This window comes from Chenopodium quinoa, unplaced genomic scaffold, assembly GCF_001683475.1.
Source record: "Chenopodium quinoa cultivar QQ74 unplaced genomic scaffold, ASM168347v1, whole genome shotgun sequence".
Classification (NCBI taxonomy): Eukaryota; Viridiplantae; Streptophyta; class Magnoliopsida; order Caryophyllales; family Amaranthaceae; genus Chenopodium; species Chenopodium quinoa.
Genome location: NW_018745330.1, coordinates 97711 through 119008, shown reverse-complemented (window position 1 = coordinate 119008; position 21298 = coordinate 97711). Strand labels below are relative to the sequence as shown.

The following is a 21298-nucleotide window of genomic DNA, read 5'->3' as shown; positions in this document are numbered from 1 at the left end:
CTTATGAAGAATTTAAATTATTGATCGTTAAAGTTTTTCATTGACAAGCGTGATAAAAGAAACAGATCAAGTAAAAAAAACAGAGAAAGTATATAGTTTATGTTGTACGTTACACCAATTTTGCCTTTTTACATATGGGCATACTATTTTTTTTCATAGTCGCCCGTACAAAAGTTGCATCGCCAATAAATCTTGTGATACTTGATTAGGAAATACAGACATTAGGTAGAGAGAGACCCACCAATCAAAAGTCCACTTAATAGTTAATACTAGATAATCTTCAACAAAACAATAAATTAACAATACAATTGCATGACTTACCATTGACCCCTTAATCAATGCATAGTTTTGAAAAGTCAAGTAATACCACAGTTAAATAATGCCTCCTCCCACGCTAGCTTAGTTTTATCTTTACATCATAATCAAAATAAACCGATTACGCAAACAGTCCAAATTACACCCTGATTGGAAATATTGATATAAAATTATAAAGCATCATGATCTTCTTTACTGTATGAAATATAATATATGTATCAGTCCATGCTTAATTATATCAAGTATATGTTATACAGCAATTCGATGCATGTTACATGAACATGTCTAATACAGAGAAAGTTTAATCTTATATTTTGTAGCAAATGAAACAACATAACTACCAGCAGTTTAGTTTATTACAACATTTTTTTTAATAGGGAAGCTCATATATAGTTCGTGTGCTCGACTACAATCCATCGTTATTCCGTAGATCATTCGCTTCTATCAGCAGGATCATCAAGTTGTGTTCCTGAATCAAAACAAACTTACAAAAATGAACGACTGCACAAATTATATAGTAAAGTTACAAATGGATGGACTTATATATAAAACTTAAAAACAAATTAATATTTCCTCTGTTTTTTTATTAGATGTATCACTTTTAAATAATAGAACTTTCAATTTAGATGCATCACTTTTCCTTTTAATTAATACATTAAAGGTCTTACTATAGACTGATGAGATCTCTAATCAAACTATTAACGAAATCAAATCCAAAGTAAAACCAAGATTACTAGCTAGTAAATCAGATCATATACGAAATTTTAGTATCTTCGTTTACCTGTTAGTGAAATTGGTGCTGAATTAGTAGCTGCTGTAGATGGGAGAAACGGCAAGGGCTTAACCTCTTCACTTGCAGAATACTTGTTACTGAACGCAAGAGTAGTCTTATATTGAGCCATACAACTACTGTATGTAACATCTCCACTTAAACTACCGCGAAGACTCAGTAGCTTCTGTCTCGCGCTTGTCAAGCACTTGTAACAATCACTAGCCAACAAGTCCGGCGTACACTGGACCATCGCGTGAAACGAATCAAACCTTGTATACTTGACAACTTTTGAAGCAAATTTTCTTCCGTTTACAACATTCGAGGCTTGGATGGCCAAGGCCTCCATCGTATTCCTTAGAATTTTCATGAAATGAATACGATGCCTACCCTCGATTTTATGATTGTCCCAAGAGGCCGTTGACATCCCTGTATCCAACTTGCCAAGAAACGACTCATTCGAGAATCTTATCATACAAAGGTCATACCAAATTAAACCCTCTCTTACATAAAAGGAGTTTTCGAAGTTATAGTTTTTAGCAGAATTGATACAACTATAGCAAACTTGGGGATCGACAACATCACCTCGACAAAGGTATAGGACATGTAGCTGATTGGGAGTTCCGGGGAAGGTAGTACTAAAGTTATAAAACCCGGTACTTAAGGTTTGGGATGTTAAGGTTGCTAGGAGATTTTGAAGGTTGTTTTTTCCACAATTATCGATCGTTCCAATTCCGGATGCATGTGCAAAGACAAAGGAATGATTCGAGGTTGATAAAACGCATTCAAGGCGTAGGAAGATGATAAATATTAATGGAAATATCATCATATTGGTGTTTTGAAGGTGTGGGATGAAGGTGATAAATAACAATGACTACTAGCATGGCTTTTATTGATTAAGTGATAAATTAAGTCAACATCAAGCGTTTTTATTTTTCCTAAAATTAGGGACCCATATTGTTTTGGTGGATACAGGGTGACCAATTAAAATCGATTATTTAGCAAGCCCACTATATTGAATATTACATGAGTTGACTTCAAAGTCACGAGGAACCCTCATAGAAACCCCTATTACTCTCTCCGTCCCCGAATGATAGTCACTTTTGGGTGAAAAAGGAGAAATAAATAAAAGTACATGGGAATTAAAATCCAATCATGTGCAAAACAAAAAGAAGAGAGAGAAACTGATTGTCATTAAAAAGGGAGACAACTCATTCAATTAAGGAACAAGTACAAAGGCAAATATGAGGGTATTTTGGGAAGCACAGATAATACAACCAAAAAAAATGAGGGTATATAGGTCATTTTGTAAGATTGTATGGGATCTAAAATTGTGAAATGTGACTTACATTTTGGGTGTCCAAAAATGAAAATAGTGACTATCATTCGGTGACGGAGGCAGTATTTTTTAATCTTTTATATCTCTTTAGAGATGTATTTTTTCAAACCGAGAGGAAAGCGCTAAGATCGCTAATCCCCTCTAGAGAATACCATAATAAGATTAAATTTTGGTTAATTTTTAAAAACCACCCAAAAATGTATCCTTTTTAAAATAACCACCCGTTAAATTTATATTTTTATTTTACCACCTCTTAAATTCAAAAACTACTCAAATTACCAACTATTTCAAAATTTCGGTGGATTTCTCTTATGTGGGCCCCACCTAACGACTCTTAGTGGTAACAGGAAGAAGATGATTAGTAGTAGTGGCAATTTAGATAACAAGCTCTTGATTTTTTTTCATTTGTTTTCTTTTGATTTTAGGTTGCCTTATACTTAATAAACTGGTTTAAAGGGGAGGTGGAGTGAAGACATGGTTGATTATAATGCTTAAACATAACCGTTACTAGCCATTGGGTAGGTCCACATACCAGAAATCCACCAAAATTTTACAATGGGTGGTAATCTGAGTAGTTTTTTTAATTTAAGAGGTGGTAAAATAAATAAATAAATAAATTAACGGGTGATTATTTTAAAAATGAATACATTTTTGAGTGGTAATTTAAAAATTCTCCTTAAAATTTCAATAATGTTAATAAATGGGTGAGAAAGAGTTCTAATCATGTCCCGTTAAATTTTTTTTGCTCACATTTCGAAATTTGACTTGGTTATTTTCGACGTTGGATCCTCCAGGTCACATGACTTTTTTTATTTATTATTTTTTTTTTATTTACTAATTTCACCCCTTTTCTTCCAATTTTCCTCTAATCACTATTTATTATCAAACATTGATAAAAATTGTATCAGTAAACAAAAGAAATATATTAGTCAACAAATGAAAAGTATCAACCAACAAAAGGAACATATCAAACATATTAGCTAACAAATGAAGCATATCAGCCAACAAAATGATGAATTAGCAAACAAAAGCAACATATAAGCCAACAAAATAAGCATATCAACTAACAAAATGAAACATATACTCCATCCGTTTTCAAACACTAGTTCAAATTCTTTATTTGGAAAGTTTTTACAATATTTTATAAATTTCTCTCACCAATTGAGCCCAACAATATTAATTCCATATTCTCTCTCCTACAATTCTCTCTACTACTTTTGTTTTTTTTTTTTTAAATTCTTCTACCAACCCCATACTTTATCACTTTCTCCAATTTCTCCTAAAACTCCACGCATGGAGAAATGGATCAAGTATTTAAAAACGGATGGAGTATAAACTAACAAAAGATACATATCTGTCAACAAAAAAAACATATCAGCCAATTAAAGCAACATATTAATCAACTGATACCTGATAGCAGCCAACAAACGGAACATATAAAAAAGTACATGTCAATCACCAAAAGAAATATATATTAGCCAATACAAAAAATATATTATCCAACAAATGAAACATATTAGCTAACAAATAAACATATCAGCCAAATCTGCCGCACATAATCATACATACAGAAATCCGTACACAATACCTTCTCAGTTCCAATGACCTATGACTTCTTTAAATAAATTGCGTTTTTTACCACCTATCCATATATTTGACTATTAATGCATTTCTACTTCGTATTACATATGAAGTACATGATAAATTTATAAAAACTTGATATTTTAAAATTGAAAATTAAAAATTAAAATAAATTTCATAAAATCTCACATAATATTGTTGTGACATTTATGTGACAATGAGAATTTACAATCATATTTGCATTTGTAAGATTTAATAAAAAACTAGTTTTTGGTCATTTTGTATATTAAAAATTATAACAAAATAATGTGAAATATATCATTTTTTTGCAAAATAATATGATTTTATAAAAATAATACGAAGCATCACTCTTTAAATTTTGTAGATATGATTGAACATCAAAATGCATGATTTAATATGCAGTAATCTAAATGTTATATTGTATCAGTTTGTTTTAATTGTTAAAGAGATTTTTTTATTAATCAGCTGTCACAATAAATTTCTTCGATTAAATAAATTTTGTGGTAAAAAAAAACTTGTAAAATTATTATGCATTTTTGGGTTATATATTTAAATTAACATAAATATGAATTATGGTTGAGTAACCGAAAGAAATGTAAAAAAAAAGTTGTAATCATCTAATTTCCTCAAAAAAAAATGTTATTGTTAAAATATCCACATATAAGTTCACAATTATAATTGTAGAATTTATAAACATAAATAAATCTTTTTAGGGTAATGTTGTATGTAGCCATAACATCCATGTATAAGCATTAAATGCACTTTTGGAAATTATATAAAATTAGGAATTTATGACAAAAATACGCGTGAATCAGTGTAATTAGTGTCTATATTTTTATGATCACTTTAATTCTCTTATCTAACGCCCCAAGGACGCTCATTAGCTTTTGCCTTTTACGATTACTTAACTTTTACTATTTTCAAGTGTAAATTTAATGTTTATATGTATATCTAAGGGCTATGTATAACATTTTCTTTCTTTTTAATACAACTTTATTATCATATTAGATGTGTCATTGGAGTGGTGGTCAAAGTTCAATTTTAATGAATACAAAGTTATGGCTTATGCCTCATGGGTTCAAATATTAATGCTAACAAATAATAAATTTTTACGAAGAAAAATTGGTAATTAATAACAGTAGTGACATGGCATCAATAATTTAATACCAATAATACTATGCATCTTGTATTCTCGGAAAAAAGTAGTCAATTTAGTTATAATTATATGGGGCAAAACAAACTACAACATCATGGCTTCAAAAAAAAAAAAAAAAAAAAAAAAAAAAAAAAAAAAAAAAACTACATCATTGATTTGACAACAATATCGACCATTCAGGAAGCAACTGAAAACTTTACCAAATACTTGTATAAGTAAACCATTGCTTTTAGAACACTTATGTAACCGAAAATTTTAGACACTCTTTCATCATACTTGCTCCATATATACTTCCATGCATCAGCTGCCTACGGCAGCGCAACTATGGTCATGTTGATATCCTTAACCTTATTACTTGTGTTTCAACTTGTTATTCCAAGTTCCCAAGCTTTTGATTACTTCACCAACTGCACAGGTAGTTCTAATTACACCCAAAACAGTCAGTACCAAAAAAACCTCGGTAATCTCTTAGCCGAGTTAACTGCCAAAGCTTCGCTTTCTGGTTTTTATTACACATCTGTAGGTCAGATCCCTGATAAAGTTTATGGCCTTTACCTATGCCGGGGTGGCATTGGTAGTCAAGGTTGCGGCCAATGCGCATACGTAGCTCAAGGTAGTATCCTCAAAGAATGTCCGATCCAGATATGGGCTGTTCTATGGTATGATAATTGCATGCTTCGTTTCTCTAATGAGTCATTTTATCATCAGATGGATGATTACCCAAGTAACGTGGCATGGAACCCTGAAAACATTACTAGTAACGAGACTCAAGCATTTTCTAAGGTGCTTAACAATACCATGATGGATATGACACCAGAAATTGTGAACAGCAAGGTGAAATTTGGTACCAAAATGGCTAGCATCACAGGCTCAAAGAAGTTATATACCTTGGGGCAGTGCACGCTAGACTTGTCAGCAGATGACTGTGGTCGGTGCTTGAAAATTGCGATTGGGAAGCTTCCAATGATGCTTGGAGGGAGAGCTTTGCTACCAAGCTGCAATGTAAGATTTGAAGTCAGTCCGTTTTATGGAAATACAGTTAACACATCATTTTTGCTATCTGCGATCATCAATTCAACATCAACCGTTACAAGAGGTATAAAATTATGCAAGTACTTTTTGTTAGCTTGTAGTGGCAATTTCATAGACTTCATATGTTAGAATGGATTTTTAATGAGAGGATTAACAGTTAATCACTATCATTCGTGTACATAACCTATCACTCAACTAAGCACAGTTGTCTAGTTTTGCACCATTAGTTTCAAGTGTCATACTGACCCTGTGATGCAAATATCTTACAAGTTAATATAAAGGACTAAATATGTACTCCACTCTTCATTGCCAATTTGCCATTCAAGGTTATGAATAAGACTTTAGGAAGCATCACTTATTGCATAAAAAGAGACGAGTAATAGCGCATTGATACTTTAAATGAACAAATAATAGTGTATCTAAAATCAAAGTAACATATCAAGGGCAGACCTACATGATCCTGTACTGAGCAGTTACAACCCCTGTTTTTTTTAAGATGGTCAAGTAAAATTGAATTAATTCTTGAATGAGAATGAAATGTTCTTTCCAGGAAATGAGTCAGATTAATTTTCTCATTAGGGAACTAGTATTTGTTTGTCCATGTACACTTAATTTCACAAAAGGGATGAAAACAACACAACTTTGATTAAAGGATAGGACAACTCAAAAAGTCAGGTCGAGAAACAAAGTCAAAACAGAGCAGAACAGAGGAATAGTTCAGCAGTGACTTTTTGTAGGGAAAATTTACAGAAAAATTGATGAAGAGAATTTAAGTTGAACAAGCAAACTAAATTAACCAATTGAATTCAAAGATGACTAATATTATCAATATGATGTATGAAAACTTTAGTACACCTGGATTAAGCACTGATTACATTGCAGCAGCCACTAAGTGAGGCAAAATACAGCGTATGAAAAGTTTAAAGTAAAACAAGCAAGCTGATTACTGTTTAATTTTCTTATTGGACTAATGATGCAATATCATTTTAAGCTTGACCTAGTGAAAAGTTTTATACCCTCTAAACTTGAATTAGGGGTTCAATCTTCACTAAAGGCACTTTGAGAGTGAGGATCATCCCTTACCCATCCATCCACTTTCAAAGTGCTAGACTGCTAAGTTACTAACCTAGGCCGAGTAAGCGGAGCTTCGGCCTGGATAAGATACTTATTAACAAGTCCAATATTTTCAAGATTTGTATTTAGTCCAATTCCGTGCAAAATGATAAAATTTTTAAATCTATACCTTAACTATGCAGACAAGCAGCAGAAAAGATTGTCACACATTGCCATTGCTGTCAGCATTCCTGTAATCTTTGCAATCTTGCTCCTGGCTGGAGCTTTCTGTTGCATATACAATCGGAAGGCAGCAACGCCATCTCCTGGTAAATCAAAACTTTATGTTGAACATTCTTCTTTGACAGTCATAAAGCATGCAAAGAACATCACAAAATTCTTGTATTTTAAATAATATCTAACCATTGAAACAGAACTAAAGGAGATAGTTACAGTAGAATCATTACAATATGATTTCAAGACAATACGAGTCGCAACAAATAATTTCTCAACAGACAATAAGCTTGGGCAAGGTGGATTTGGTGTTGTTTACAGGGTAATATTTCTAAGTATAACAAGCTACATATTTGAACACATTTAAATCACAAGTTTTCACTTAAGGTTAATCAAATTTTATTGGAATATACTCAAACACATTTATTAAATCCAACTTTATAGGGAACACTTCCAAATGGACAAGAAATAGCAGTGAAAAGGTTGTCATCCACCTCGGGGCAAGGTATTGCAGAATTCAAGACAGAAGTTCTATTAGTTGCAAAGCTTCAGCATAAGAACTTGGTCAGACTCTTGGGATTCTGTTTGCAAGCACAAGAAAAGTTACTTGTCTATGAGTTCTTGCCTAATTCAAGTCTTGACAAAGTCCTACTTGGTATCATAAAATTAATTGAAAGCAACCAGCATTTCAATTCTGCTTTTGTTTGTAGTATATCAAGATTTTTTTTTTGCTAATTAATAAAAATTGCAGATCAAAACAAGCACATATCATTGGATTGGGAAACCCGATATAAGATAATAGCAGGAATTGCAAGAGGACTCCTCTACCTTCATGAAGATTCAAGACTAAAGAATACATCGTGATCTAAAATCAAGCAATATTATGTTAGATGAAAACATGAACCCAAAAATATCAGATTTTGGTTTGGCAAGGCTTGTAGGAGCTGATCAAATTCAAGGTGATACCAATAGGATTGTTGGGACATAGTAAGTACTAAGTATATACAAGTTTTATGATGATTCTTGTATGTTGAATTATAACTGTTCATTTCAATATTCTTAATTATAACTTCTTCCGCATTTACTTGACTACTATTATTGCAGTGGATACATGGCTCCAGAGTATGCAATGGCTGGGCGTTTTTCAGTCAAGTCAGATGTTTATAGCTTTGGAGTAATAGTTTTGGAAATAGTAAGTGGCCATAAGTGTAACTCAACAGCCTTCCCTTTTCATGAAGAAAGTTTACTTCAACGAGTAAGTATGATTCTATAAAGAAAAAACCTTCTTAATCTAAGAAATTATAACTTAGGACAAGGCTTATTAGTTTTCAAACTGAAGATCTGATAGTTTATATGTGATGTGTGAATCTATTCGCCCCAAGCCTGGAGGCTTTGGAACCTCAATGCAGCTTTAGAGTTGGTGGACCTCCGACTCAAAGGTAGCTTCTCAAGTGAGGAAGCGGTGAAATGCATTCACATTGGCTTGCTTTGCATCCAAGAAAATGCAAATAAGAGACCAACAATGGCTCCAATTGTCTCGGCACTCAATGGCTCTCCAGTGGTACTCTCTGAGCCAACACCACCTCAGTTAATAGCCCCTAGTAGTAGCACTTCTGGTCAATCCTCTACTATATTTTCAGGAAGTAAGGACATCACAGATGTTTATCCTCGTTAAATGAACAGAGGATAGGAGGGAGTATATATGTTCAGGACACATGGTCTTTCTTTTGCTGGGATATAACATTCCAATATCCAGCAAGGCTACAAGTTAGCTAAAAAAGTGTTCAATTACAGGAAGAATTCATGCACATACTCTAGAAACGACATACAGGATCTACTTCTTGCTCAGATACAACATATAGAAAGGACCAGTCATGTTGATCAATATTCTCATCAGAGATATGAGAGGAGCACAATCTAGTTCATATTACTAAGGCAAAACATTATGCATATATATGCAGAAAAATCATAAATGGGAAGTCCACTTATGAACAAAAAGTGTAGGCCACTGTGGCCATTGTTAAAGATAGAATATATGTTAGAACTTAGAATCCTTATTTTTCCCAAACAAATGAAAATAAATATAAGCAAAATGGTTGATATTACATAATGAACTATCACATTTAAATCAAACATCCAAAACAAAAATTCTTACTGTATTTAATTTGGTTATCATATATGGATTTAAAAGACTTTTATGGAATCCGCACTGCAAAATAATGTGATCTATGTTCAGTTTGCTCAGAACTGTAAAATATTGACAAACTAGAGAAGGGAGTTTAGAATTGTACCACTTTGATGAATGATAAAGGTAAGACACTTTTTTAAAAAAACAGATCCAATATACTGCAGCTGAAGCAGAGTTCCAGACACAGTTCCAAAACGAACAAACCTACCTGCACACAGAATAGTGCACCATATTTCATGTCAATAACATCAATAATATAATGGCTCCATTTTCCACTCATAAGTAAATATTGAGTCTCCAACCACCAACCCTGGTTTTATGTCCACACTGGATGTCAAATTGTCAACTTCTTAGTTCACAACAGCATCAAACATCACCAAAAAATTGCTACTGGTTAACCTTAATATAAATCTTATATCAGAGGCTAATAGAACAGGTGTGAGCTTTTGAACTTTGACTTAAATACTACCTTCATTTTTAAAAAACAAAAAATTCACTTTGTTAAACATGAATACATGATCATTGTTACAGATGTATGGACCCAAAATATATTAGGTGTGATAAATTGTCTGTCATACCAGATGTCTACAATTTTGGAGCCATTGTTCTGGTGGTCAGACAGTAAGAGATAGAAACATCCGTAATACAGCAGAAAAAAACAGACATAAAAATGTGTGTGTTGAGGGGGGGGGGGGTGGGGTATCTTTAGATAGTTTCTCACAGATTACACATACACTAGCTGAAAAAGTAAAAATGATTCATGGACTCATGCGACAGCAATAGAGGTCAAAAAATGCCGAGACAATACTAGCTTTTAGTAGACTCTGGCAATTTTTTAGCCAAAGAAGTAATACAATATATATTGGCTTTCAAAATCATGCACAAAAGGAATAACAGAATAGACCCACAATGTCATCATAGTTTCTGCCCTAAATAGCAACTAAATTTGTCAATCAGATGTACCATCAGAAGATTACCACAAAACAGGTAACAGCATTTCATCAGCAGGGATGTATCAATCTACTACTACACATTCAGATATGCAAGATATAACAGTGTTAAGAGCTCGTTGATGGTCAATGCTAAATCAGGTACATTTAACAGAAGAACAGCTAGTTCAGAAACAGCTTAGATGTATTCATGATTTTATGCAATCGTGCTAACATAGCTTCTCAATTAAGCTATCTTCCTTGTTAGACATAGCAGGCCAAAGCATGAATAGGCCACCATTCTTGAGGAATGAGATAGATTTACATCTAAAAAAGTGTTTGCATCACCTTAAGGCTTTTAATATTTCTTTTCATTGACCATTCTCTAACTGCTACCAAAGTCTTATAACATTTTTCTTAACCGGTGTCAACTCCACTAAAAAATAGGTTTAGTTGACAAATAGTTATGAGTAGAATATACTCTCTAATAATTCCAAATATCCTGATCTGACATCAGCCTTACCACTTGGCAATTACGTCAATCACAAATAAATTTTTAAACATTATTTGAAATAATATTCGATAAATACAAGAAGCCAGTGAAAAGGATATGCTCGGACTTGACACTTTAACAAGGCCTGCAAGGGCATTGATTAAAGGTTCAACTCATAATCATGTATCAATTTGGTGTCAAAGAATATATAAGATCCATCTGTTCTGAAGTAGCCATATTCCACAATATTGCATGCTCATAAAAGATAAAACAATGTAGTAACAAGCTGACGAAATCTAATGACATCATTTTAGCATATCTCTATTCACAAATACTACAAATCAAATAATGTATTGTTTGGATAAGAAGTTACAAAGACTTTGGCTTGGCAAGGCCTGTGAAGATATAATATACAAGATTCAATACTACATACCAACAATTTTGGAATATAACACTATTAAAATAAAGAAAATATATATTTAAAACAGTTTGAATTTATTTATCAATATCAGAAGCCATGTTATATACTTAATTATATTCTTATATACTGAGAATTTTACTACAATATCCTAAGAAGCTAGGCTATACAATAAAGTTACCTTCTCCATTTGCTACGTCATTACACAAGCGTGCACAAAATGAATCTAAAGAATGACAACATTCTTGATTATTCAATCCCAGTAACAGCTATACTCCAAGCCACTTTACTTTTGGCAACTCATTCTTTAAAATATCATCCCCAGTTTCTCACCCTTGCAAAGATCTTATTTTTGTACGAGGGAGTTACGACAAATGATCATACAATTTGATCATTTCAAACTTGGCTACAGCAAGCTGAGAACAAACTAACACTAACAGTTCTTTGCATTGAAAAATTCAGACGACCCAGCTTTAATTAAAAAATTATTACAGTTCTGACATTGAAAATTTCAAATAGCTGAGCTTTTCCCTTGCATGGAAATCTTATAGAGAAAGATCATTGAGGTTCATTGAATATGAGCAAAAAAATATTTTCCCATCAGGCCATTACCCAATCAATAGTCCCTTGCTGAACTTTCTAGGTCACATAACTCATTCCTAACACCAAATAAATCCAAATTAATCACTTTTTCAGGTCAAGTTGACAGGTTCAGATTCATAATAAAGCTAAATTCATTAAATCATTCTTTTACACTACTAGATAGTTTCAAGTAATATTTAACAATTGCATCCAAGCCTACAAACAAAGTTATGCTTGCTCTTTGCAATACATAACGGGGCATCTATTTACAGAAATAATAGTAGATCTAGAGCCCCATATCAGAAAAAGTCAGATATATTGGTTTTAAGTAGCCAGATTTATCTCCATATGCCTTATAAAACAACAAATATAATCTCTCCCAAACAAGACAGCTGAGCTGGGTTTAATCATATGTCAAAAGTGGCATCATTTTACTATATCTTAAAATCTTTCCTCCTAATCTTTCTTCAAATTCTGCAGCTGAAAATGGTTACTTCACAGATAAATCTTATTGGCTCTTACTGCTATGAAGCTGGTAATTATACACAGAACAGTACATACCAAAGAAATCTCAATATTGTCCTATCAGATCTCAGCGTAAAAGCTTCAACAACAGGCCTATATAATTCCACCAGAGGACACAGCCCCAACATAGTCTATGGCCAATTCTATTGCAGAGGTGATGTCAGTCATCAGCCCTGCCAAGAATGTGTACAGTCTGCGGCACAGGAAATAGTCACCAAATGCAGTAACCACAAAGAAGCAAGCATTTCGTATGAGGGATGCACCCTAAGTTATGCAAACAGGTCAATATTCTCGCTGTTAAAAACTGATCCTTTTAATTGGCATCAGAACAGCAATGAGAACATATCCAATCCCACACAGTTAGACCAAGTAATGTCAACAACTATCAACAATCTAATCAAGAGGGCAGCTTATAATGAAACTTACCACGGTTATGAAACCGGAAAGGCTCCTCTCCCACCTGATCAAACGTTGTATTGTGTTGTTCAATGCTCCCCTGGTATACTTGGCTCACCTTGTGAAAGTTGCTTGAGTGGCAGTTATAGAGAATGGCAGACTTGTTGCAGAGGAAAAGTATGGGCTGTGATTTTCCAGCCAAACTGCCAAATAAGGTATAATACGTCACGTTTCCATCCTCCACTAGCTACACCTCCAGGACAATCAGGCAAGCAAACATCGCATTCAGGTAAAAACATTAAAAAAAAAAAAAAAAAAATGGGAAGAACTTTGGAGAATAATAAACCCTTTATAATTACAACTATTAAATATATATCAAATAAGAACATAAATTTTCCATGGAGTATTCAAATTGAATATACTAAAGCACCAAGGCCCCCAACCAAAAACAGACTTAGTAATGCTGTCAAAGGCATAGTTGGGTGTCTTGGCACTATATATATATATATATATATGTTGTTGACTTAATCTAATATGTTTTGGAGCAGTCAAGACTAGGAGTATACATTTTTACATAACAAGAGCTGTTGTTCCAGCCTCTGGCTTTGTATTGTTGCTTCTCTTCATTATCCTCTTGTTCATGTACAGGAGGAAGAAACAGCACAGACTTGCAGGTATATAACTAATTCATCCCAGAAAGTTTTTTTCTTTTTATTTTTCTAGATTATAAGAAATAAACTAAGTCCTATACACAACATTACAAATGCTTATTGTCAATCATTAGTAGCAACTGCATAAAAGAAACAAATAAATAAAAATTAAAAATTAAAAAAAGAGTAAAATCTCACCTCGAGAAGAAGCAGAAAACAAACTTGTCGTCTGGTGTCCTCACAAAGTCACAATAGGTATTCATCAAGTCTGCATCATACACAATCTTGTCATTATTGTTATTGCTGTACTATATTCCCAGTACCTACGGCAAATAGGTATTAGATCAATAACCATGCATGACATGCACATTATACTATCATCTTTCGGTCCTATTGAAACTGGTAGTTTCTTTGAACATTTCTAAGTTACGCAACTTAAATCCATTCCTCTCAAAATAAATTAAAATGTATTAATCAAAAAACCAAATCCCATGTCAATTTGAGTTTTATGGATACTTGAATGATGACAGTTATATACGGAGTAGATATATGACAAATCGAGTTATAGAATTTAATATATTTATCTTTCCTACATATGGTTTTTTACGACTCAAATGACTTTAACAAGACTTGACTAAATCCTGCATGGGAGTGCTAGTCACTTCAGCATGGTTGTGTTTCCTCAGTAAACTTGTAAAGTGTAAAGTATCATCAATTAGTGAGCCTGATCTCAATAAAAACTTCTCCTTCACAAACTGTCCACTAAACGTGTAGTTGTACCATTGAATTGGAGAGTAGATTATTGTCCAAATAATATAGTCCACATAAAGAAAAAAACAACACTTGATAGCACCACATAAAAGCCTATTGCAACTACTAATAACAGAAGTATTACAGAGTTAATGCTGCATTGTAATTATGGTTTTCCAACTAATAAGAAACTTGTTTTACTGCTGTTTACTCAACCACAAACAATCCTCTTCCAGGCGTCATCAAATACAGCTTCAGCGTGATTAATTCTGCAACAGATAACTTTTCAAATGATAACAAACTTGGCCAAGGAGGATCTGGAGTTGTTTACAAGGTACTACAAAGTATACGCCCACTCACAACAGCTTTTCAATTTTCTGTGACAAATTAAAGGGTTTTCCATATACATACTGCAGGGGAAGCTTCCAGGTGGCCGGGAAGTGGCTGTTAAGAGGCTCTCAAAAGCCTCTTGTCAAGCTCTTAGAGATTTTGATAACGAAGTTCAGCTAATAGCCAAGATTCAACATGAAAATCTTGTCAAACTGTTGGGGTATAGCTCCGAAGGCAAAAAAAAGTTGCTTATCTATGAGTTTTTACCCAACTTGAGTTTAGACAAATTCCTATTCGGTAATATGTTTTAGCTGAAAAAAATAGTTTGTGTTAGGTACAAAGTTATTCAGATTGTAGTTCGTGCTGTCACTCATGATCATGAATATTCTATAGATCCAAAGAAGGTCAAGCTATTAGATTGGGAAACACGGTTCAAAATCATAACAGGAATTGCGCGAGGACTTCTGCACCTTCATCAGGATTCAGACTACAAAATTATTCATCGGGACCTGAAACCAGACAACATATTGCTAGACGAGGAGATGAACCCAAAGATAGCAGACTTTGGGGTGGCAAGGCACCTGAGAATAGGTCAAACAAAGGCAAAAACCAAAAAACTTCGTGGAACACGGTAAGATCTAAAAGCTTCTAAAAGTTATTGTTTGCATCTAGTTCTATTTTTATTCACTTTTTCACAGATGCACACCTTTGTGATTATTTTTTAAAAAAAATAAATAAATAAATAAAATTTAAAAAAAAAGTTACTAATTTTGAAATAAAAGAGATCTCACATAATCACATATGTATGCTTACCAACTTTGGCAATTAAATAAGAGTACTCAGTTACGAGTGAGATATTTTCACCATAACATCCGAATCCTATATGATGGTTACATGCTCCCATGACAATTATAAATGTCATAGAGCATACAGCCAGGCTCCAAGTTAAGCCAAAAGGTCTTCCAATTTCTAATATTGGATAAAAGAGTTATTTCACACTTTCACTAAGAATCTTAATGTTTACGGCCAAATATTGTTTCGCAGTGGATATATGGCTCCTGAATCTGCAAATGGTGGAGAACTCTCCATCAAGTCAGACGTGTATAGCTTTGGGGTCACCCTATTGGAAATCATAAGTGGGCTAAGAAATACTTTTGTTATTCGCGTACTAAAGAAGAACGGTCTAACGGATCATGTAAGACAGCCTATATATATTCATGTTTCAAATTAGCTTCAAAAGGCAACAAAAAGTCATAAATAATGTGTCATTTTGCTTCAGGCAAGGAGTCTTTGGAACAGTGGAGATGCCATTGAACTAGTTGATCCATCTTTAGAGAGCAACTTTTCAAGCACTACAGTCATAAGTTGTATCCGAGCAGCACTATTATGTGTTCAAGATAATCCTTCAAGTAGGCCAACAATGAACGGAGTCCTTGATCTCATTCTTCATGACAACTCTGCCTCTAATATCGAATAAAGTTTTGCTGGGTACTTCACCAGCATCATTCAACACAAATACACAAGGCAAACACATAATAAAAGGGAAAGTTTTTGGAAGTCAAGAAAGTGAGCCAAGTTCGTTCTTTGTGCCTAGGGTGACACCCGCGCAGCAAGACATATATTCAGTTATTTACCAACCTTGTTACAAACATGATTACATATTGTTACAAACGACCTTGAGCACAAAGGAAATTCTCAAAATCACCCCAACATTACATACTCCGGTTTAATTTCAAAAGGACTTTTATGTAGGACAGTCGCATTACCTTTCACATTTCCTAAGATAACCTTCAAACATTACAATTACAATCATTTAAGAGAGATTTTACAGCTTAGGGTTGGTCCTAAATTCAAGTTTATTTACAAGCAAAATAATTTAAATGATTATTGTATTTCATTTTTATACTTCCAAAAGAGGTAATGGTTATACATCATTATATCGAAAATGGAATTGTTTCCAAAAAAAAGCCTTTTTGTTTTTGATCTAGGCATTACCCCCAACACTTTAACCAATTAAGCTACTACGTAGTTGACATCTACGCTTCTTCTATTAAGCTGGATTGCCTATATTTGATGGATTACAACTTTGGTTCAACTATCTTCCATTCTTGTCAGTGGTCACTAGAATTGAAAGCAACAAAATGTAATCTTGTCTAATTATGACTCCATGCCAAGCATTACCAAATAACAAGATCATGAACCACAAAACAATTATAATTAAACATAACCAAAGCTTATTATATTAACAATGTAACATACTTATATAACCAAAGCATATACCAATATACCATTAACAATTATTATTAAATATAACAAGAAGCAGTCAAGCAAGTGCAATTAACATTTAAAATTAAACTACTACCTCAATTTCAAGAAGAGAATTGCGGCAAAATTAAATTAAAGAAGTAAAAAACGGAGATTTACTGATTTAGTACAATTAAAGTGGAAATTACCTCATTATGAACACCGCTGAAGAAACTTTAGATCTTTCCTCAACAAATTGTTGGGCCGCTGTGCCAGAATTATGGAATTGAAGAGATAACTTTGAGCAATTTCTGCCCTGAATTGGTTCTTCAAGCAAAACCCAATTTCATGATACTCTTCTCAATAAAATTTGGAATTGAAAATAATACTGTAGAATTAAATTCGACTGGGGAAAAAAATGATGTTTACATTTCTAGGTGATTTAGAATTACCCACGTCGTGTCATTTGTTACACTCGTGTGCCACAGCGCTAGTTGAGAGATTTGAACGGATTTTTTACGAAACTGAGCCCTATTAGCAAACTATTTACGAATATAGACACGTGGCCAAACTACTTACGGAATTGAGCTTTTGAGGTAAAACGTTGCCTCGGTCAGTGTTTTACTTCTATTATTATTTTTTTTAAAATTTCTTATTTAGTGAAATACAAATTTTTTTAAAAAAAAAATATGGAAATACATAAAAACGCTGCCTCAGTCAGCGTTTTTGTCTCAGGCTGTAACAGCCCTTAAAACGCTGACTGAGTCAGCGATTTTGCCTGGTATATTTTTCGCGCACTCACTCTTCCTCAAAACTAAAAACTCAAACTCACTCTTCCTCACGCAATAGCCTATCTTCCTCAAAGCTCTGCCGTCGCCGCCGCCTGCTGCGTGTCGCCGTCGCCGCCGCCTATTGCCTGCTGCCGACGCGCCTCTCCTCTTCTTTATAATCACATTGTTAGTACTTCTCACTTATTTTGTTTTTAAAATTTAAAAACCTAGGTTAGTTTGATAATTATATACTACATTGTTTTAATTTGATAATGTTGTTGTTTATTCTAAGTTAGTTTGATGTAAATTGACAATTATGTTGATAATTCTAAGTTGGTTTGTTGTAATTTGATAATTGTCTAGTATAAAAGCCCTAAATTGATGTTAGTTTAGTAAGAAAGTTTATGATGAAATTGTGGAAATGTTTGATAAAATTGTTGAAAATGTTGATGAAATTGTTGATAATGTTGATGAAATTGTTGTTTTAGTTTGATAAAGTAGCCTACATTGTTGTTTAATTACGAAAATTTTGTTATGTAGAATATGTTGGTTGTTATAGTGTGAATATGTTCGTTGTGTACTTTGTTGTGGTTGTAATGTGAATTGGAACAATGTTGGTTAATTATGTTTATAGTGTGAATATCTTGGTTGTTTTTGTGCGAATTGGTGGAGATTGCATGCAATTAAGATGTGTGGTGGAGGTGTTGGAGGATGTGGAGGTGTTGGAGGATGTGGAGGAGGAGGGTGATGGTGGTGGTGGTGGATGTGGAGGAGGAGGGTGGTGGTGGAGGTGGTGGTGGTGGATGTGGAGGAGGAGGGTGATGGTGATGGTGGTGGTGGATGTGGAGGAGGGTGGTGGAGGATGTGGAGGAGGAGGGTGGTGGTGTTGGTGGATGTGGAGAGGGTGGTGGATGTGGAAGGGGGCTGCACTGGCTGCTGTTGGGGGCCTGTTGTTGCTGCCTTCAGCAAGCAGATAAAACGCTGACTGAGGCAGCGTTTTATATGTCAGCGTTTTATCTGTATTTCCATTTTTTTTAAAAAATTTGTATTTCACATAATACGACATTTTATAAAAAATAATAATAACCAAAGGTAAAACGCTGACCGAGGCAGCGTTTTATGTCAAAAGCTCAGTTTCGTAAATAGTTTGGCCACGCGTCTAGATTGGTAAATTGTTTGCCAATTAAGCTTACTTTCGTAAAAAATCCGATTTGAACAGGGCTTTAAGATACTGAGACTTTTTGACGGTGTGTTTGGTATGTGGATTATAAAGCTGTCAATTCGGGTAAATGGGTCGACTTTGGGTCGAGTAAGAGTGGGTCGGGTCAATTTGGATTAATTTCATAACCTATGCAGGTCGGGTTTTGGTTGGGTCATGCTTGAATCGGGTCACGTCCGGTCATACTTCTTATCGGGTTTGGGTCGGGTGAACAATAGGTCGGGTTTAATTCAGGTTAAAACGGGTTAGGGTAATTCTCGGATTCGGTTCAAGTCAATAATTTTGCAGGTTATAATTAGGTTGGGTCATTTCCAAGTCAATTCATTCTCGGATTCAAGTCGGGTAATGTTTAAGTCAATAATTTGCTGGTTACAATCAGGTCGGGTCATTTCCAAGTCAGGTCATATCCGGGTCCAACTAAATATAAATTGATAATTATCATCTTTATCAAGCGAATTATTTCCTTTGACTATAATATATATGACAATATACTAGGGAACTATAGTCTATAACTTAGGAAGATAATTATCTCCTTTAATTTGACCATACAACAAATATATACTATACTTAACTCTTAAATTTGAGGATGATGCTCCTTTCTTTTGCTGGCCTAGACCGACTTGGTCTCCCAAGACAAAATACTTTGATCAACAATAATAAGGTGGTCTAAATTGCATTTAAGTGATTTGAAATCGGGTCGGGAACAATCGGGTTGAGTCAATAACAAATCGTGTTGATTTCGAGTTGGGTTAGTAACAGATCGGGTTGAATTTTTGGGTCGGGTTAGTAAAAGGTCTGGTAAAATTCGGGTCGGGTCAATAACAAGTCGGATTGAATTTGAGTCAGGTCAGTAACAAGTCGGGTTGATTTCAGGTCGGGTTTGTAACAGGTTATGTTGAATTCGGGTCGGGTTTGGAACGGGTCAGGTTGAATTCAGGTCAGGTTAGTAACAAGTCGGGTTAAATTCGGGTTTTGACGGGTTAAAACAGGTTAGGGTCAATTTCATTTCAAGTCGGAATCGGTTCAAGTTAATTAAATTGGCCATTTAACATTAAATAATTCTGTTTGGAACCATATATGATCATTATATGTTGTCATAAATATTTGTGGTATGCTTGAGTTGATAAAATCGATGAAGTTGTAAACCGGTAAATTGGTCGTTTAAAGGCAAATTGAATATTCCACCCACCCAATTGGGCTCCCAGAGGTATTAGAGAGTAGAGACCATGGTAAACATTTCGGCAATTTTTGTTTTCAAGTGAAAAAAGTAAAAAAAAAAAAATCAAAAATTGAAGACTACTACTAATCCATGCATTTTGCAAAATTTTGAAGGTTTCTGGGCTCGGTGTCAAAAAATCTTGAAATTCTAGGGAATAGATCTTGGGGTCATATAACGTCGTTTGGAACCATATATGATCATTATATGTTGTCATAAATATTTGTGGTAGGCTTGAGTTAATGAAATCGGTGCAAGTTGTAAACCGGTAAATTGGTCGTTTAAAGGTAAATTGGATAGTATCACCCCTCCAATAGGACTCTCGGAGGGTATTAATGACCATGGTAAATATTTCGGCAATTTTTATTTCCGGGCGAAAAAAAGTAAAAAAATTCCAAAATTGAAGGCTTATCCACACTTTTTGAGAAATTTTAGAGGTTTCGGAGCCGGTGTCGAAAAACCTTTAGATTATAGGGGATACATCTCGGGGTCATATAATGTCGTTTAAAATCTTATATGATCATTATATGTTGTGTTAAATGTTTGTGGCAGAATTGAGTTTATGAAATCCGCGCAAGTTGTAAACCGGTAAATTGGTCGTTTAAAGGCAAATTGGATGGTTGCACCCACCCAATTGGACTCTTGGAGGATATTAGAGACTATGGTAAACATTTCGGAAATTTTTATTTCTGAGTGAAAAAAAATTCAAAAAATTCATAAATTGAAGGCTATATCCACGCTTTTTGAGAATTTTTGGAGTCTTCGGGGCCCGGTGTCGAAAAGTTTTGAAATTCTAGGGAATACATCTTGGGGTCATATAATATCCTTCGGACCCATATATGATCATTATTTATTGTTATAAATGTTCGTGGTAGGGTTGAATTAATGAAATCGGTGCAAGTTGTAAACTGATAAATTGGTCGTTTAAAGGAAAATTTGATAGTTCCACCCACCCAATTAGACTTCCGAAGGTTATTAGGGACCATGGTAAACATTTGGGTAATTTTTATTTCCGCGCGAAAAAAAAGTAAAAAAATTCTAAAATTGAAGGCTAATATCCACGCTTTTTGAGAAATTTTGGAGGTTTC

The 21298-nt window shown here is 34.0% G+C and overlaps 5 protein-coding genes across 5 annotated transcripts; 4 read left to right on the top strand and 1 right to left on the bottom strand.

Moving 5' to 3' along the window:
- Positions 1–480: 480 nt before the first annotated feature.
- LOC110712751 (putative cysteine-rich receptor-like protein kinase 9) lies at positions 481–1967 on the bottom strand. Its single transcript, XM_021891203.1, has 2 exons — positions 1097–1967; positions 481–784 (listed from the first exon to the last, which is right to left on the bottom strand). The coding sequence occupies exons 1-2, from the start codon at positions 1911–1913 to the stop codon at positions 747–749; spliced, it is 855 nt and encodes a 284-aa protein (XP_021746895.1). The 5' UTR covers positions 1914–1967; the 3' UTR covers positions 481–746.
- A 3538-nt stretch (positions 1968–5505) lies between these two features.
- LOC110712764 (cysteine-rich receptor-like protein kinase 10) lies at positions 5506–7951 on the top strand. The gene is made up of 3 exons (XM_021891214.1): positions 5506–6277; positions 7470–7595; positions 7701–7951. The coding sequence occupies exons 1-3, from the start codon at positions 5506–5508 to the stop codon at positions 7865–7867; spliced, it is 1065 nt and encodes a 354-aa protein (XP_021746906.1). The 3' UTR covers positions 7868–7951.
- Positions 7945–9777, top strand: LOC110712763 (cysteine-rich receptor-like protein kinase 6; the record flags this gene model as incomplete). Its single annotated transcript, XM_021891212.1, is given in 5 exon segments — positions 7945–8155; positions 8252–8351; positions 8353–8487; positions 8605–8755; positions 8883–9777. Coding segments are annotated over 5 exon segments (630 nt in total), but the record flags the coding sequence as incomplete, so codon positions are not given.
- Positions 9778–11718: 1941 nt separating this feature from the next.
- On the top strand, positions 11719–15475 carry LOC110712762 (cysteine-rich receptor-like protein kinase 10). The gene is made up of 6 exons (XM_021891211.1): positions 11719–13549; positions 13680–13705; positions 14668–14765; positions 14848–14981; positions 15096–15392; positions 15460–15475. The coding sequence occupies exons 1-6, from the start codon at positions 12522–12524 to the stop codon at positions 15473–15475; spliced, it is 1599 nt and encodes a 532-aa protein (XP_021746903.1). The 5' UTR covers positions 11719–12521.
- Positions 15476–15810: 335 nt separating this feature from the next.
- LOC110712752 (cysteine-rich receptor-like protein kinase 15) lies at positions 15811–16578 on the top strand. Its single transcript, XM_021891204.1, has 2 exons — positions 15811–15956; positions 16041–16578. The coding sequence occupies exons 1-2, from the start codon at positions 15813–15815 to the stop codon at positions 16236–16238; spliced, it is 342 nt and encodes a 113-aa protein (XP_021746896.1). The 5' UTR covers positions 15811–15812; the 3' UTR covers positions 16239–16578.
- Positions 16579–21298: the final 4720 nt, after the last annotated feature.